The following is a 2,395-nucleotide window of genomic DNA, read 5'->3' as shown; positions in this document are numbered from 1 at the left end:
GAGCTTCCACACGTGAGTGTCAGATCCTGAGAGGGATGCTGTGTTTGTTTTACCCTGGTGATCTTTCACTAAACACCTCAATTGACTGACATCAACTGTTGGACCAGACTTAGCTATTCACAAGCCCTTACTGCATGCTGCAAGACAGAATTCCACCGCTAGCAGATGCTTCCAGAGGAAACCAAGATTAATTAGTCCTGCCATACATCCTGTGGGAATATTTCTGCTTGTGGATAGTTAGTTTTAGCTCTATTCTCTAGCTATTATTATTATCATCTAAATGTCAAAGAATCCTTAAAGGGCCTTTAGTTGTGTTAGCTTGCTTTAAAGCTTCATAACTAACACCAGGAAGCAACACTATAAGTTTCTAGTAAACAATTATCCACCAACAGGCTGTTTTTACTATTGAACATTTAATGCATATGTATGCAAATGACCTCTTTTATGATTGGTTACCCTCCACACCACTTCACATCAGTTGCTAAATAACAGACATTGACGTGTGAACACAGGCCATGTGGTAAAAAATGTATGTTTGCGATGTCAATACAATAGTGTTTTTGTGGTGAATACAAACAGCTTCTGCAGCTTAGATTCTCTCAGTCATCTATGTAGAATATAGAATAATTAAATTAGATAATTATAAATGATTAAACTGCATTCCTGAAGCTTCAATAACTAATTGTTTTTCAGGGTTTACACTTTTTATTACCATGAATTATTTTTATGAATTTACATGACTAATCATTCATGATTATGTTTTGCACATAGCAGTTTCCCAGCGATTTCTACCCTATAATATATTTTAGAGCTTGACAAAATTGGAAAAAAAATATTTGTATTGAGCGTTTTTATTATTATTTATTATTTTTTTATAATTATTTCTTAAAACTTTTTAAGATTTTCTTATTTCCATGACTTTATCAGTTCTATAACTCACAGTTTCCAATGAATTTACATGACTAGTCATTCATGATCATGCAAATAGAAATCTCTCCCTATTAAATATTTTATTTTATTTTACTTTATTTTACAGGTTTATAAAATTCTCCTATATCCAGTGTTTCCAAGACCATGAGAACCCTGATTCTCAAATAATTACAGCTAACATATTATTATTATTAGCTATTTAAGCTTATTTTAAAGTAGATTTGTCCTATTTTAAATAATTCTAAGCTATCTTTGGGCCCCCTTTGGGCAGCTTGCTGAGGCCCCCAATGAGTCCCGGCCCCCAAGTTTGCGAACCACTGATGCATAGTATGCTGCTTTTCTAAAAGCCTTGTTTAGACCAGAAAACAAGAGTCTTGAATGGCACACCTGCTGCATCACAGTCACCAAAGTCAAACAGCCGCTTGTCCAGAAGTGTTTAGTCAATAATCATTCTATGATGCTCTGGGCTGTGTGTCGAGTAAACGAAAGACCACATTACCCTGCACCGATGGGAATGGAAAACAGATTGATGAACCAGCCACAGCTGGTTGGAAACATTGTTCAACTCTTAATAGGCATTGAGTGGTCAACACAAAAACATGATGATGATCAAGAAATACCAGGCCTCAAATATACAGACATACCTGCTAGTTATATAAATAAATATGGCCATTTTTAATGTGCTGTACATGCCAGGCCGCATATATCCAGCAGGATTTACAGTAATCCACGAGGACGCTTGCTGTATTTATTATAGACAACCGAACATAAGTGAGTAATATAGCTGAAGGTTTGCTGGATAATGAGAAGTGATTTTAATGTAAATTATTGACATGTTATGTCTTCATCCCCCATTCAGAGCGATTTTAATGTGGCTGTGTTGAACGTGGGCGCCCCTGCCGCCGGCATGAACGCCGCCGTGCGCTCTGCTGTCAGAGTGGGCATCTCCGAGGGACACAAAATGTTCGCTGTCAGCGACGGATTTGAAGGATTCCGTAAGGGACAGGTAAATATTTATTTCTACATTCCTATATTAATAACCGTCCAGCAGGTTTTAAACTCAGTGGCTTATATGGGAGACATTCAAGAACTGCAAATGTGCTTCACATATGAGCGAAATTGTGCCATGCTTGGACGGCAAATAAAAAAAATGTGCATTTACCCCAAATTTACATTAAGTTCAAGGCATTGTTTTTACAGGCCACATATACAAACGTTATTTTGTGTGGCATTACTAGCAGCAGCATCTAGGTTACAGCAGTTACATACTGAATTTTTTAAATGCACGCTCACATCCAGTTGTGCTAATTGTATTGCTTTAGTAATTGCATTAAGAGCAGGAAGTACTCAGCAAATTAACACGTTTAGCTCAAGTAGGTGTTGAAAATGGCACAGGCTGTGGCATCGCCTCTATCCCTGCTCTGCTGCTCTGACGCAGAACATGACAGGATTAACAAACTAATTT

The 2,395-nt window shown here is 37.3% G+C and overlaps 1 protein-coding gene across 1 annotated transcript in view; it reads left to right on the top strand.

The window, feature by feature from the left end:
- Positions 1–6: 6 nt before the first annotated feature.
- Positions 7–2,395, top strand: part of LOC107578223 (ATP-dependent 6-phosphofructokinase, platelet type-like) — a gene marked incomplete at its 3' end in the record, with an annotated part of 6,870 nt that continues 4,481 nt past the window's right edge. Inside the window, exons 1-2 of the mRNA XM_016264199.1 lie at positions 7–12; positions 1,790–1,936. Coding sequence (XP_016119685.1) covers positions 1,838–1,936 — 99 coding nt within the window. The remainder of the gene's footprint in view (positions 13–1,789; positions 1,937–2,395) is intronic.

Source organism: Sinocyclocheilus grahami, unplaced genomic scaffold (genome assembly GCF_001515645.1).
Source record: "Sinocyclocheilus grahami isolate Dianchi unplaced genomic scaffold, SAMN03320097.WGS_v1.1 scaffold9343.1, whole genome shotgun sequence".
Lineage (NCBI taxonomy): Eukaryota > Metazoa > Chordata > Actinopteri > Cypriniformes > Cyprinidae > Sinocyclocheilus > Sinocyclocheilus grahami.
Note: the sequence above shows the minus strand (reverse complement) of the source record. Positions and strands in the feature narration are given on the sequence as shown.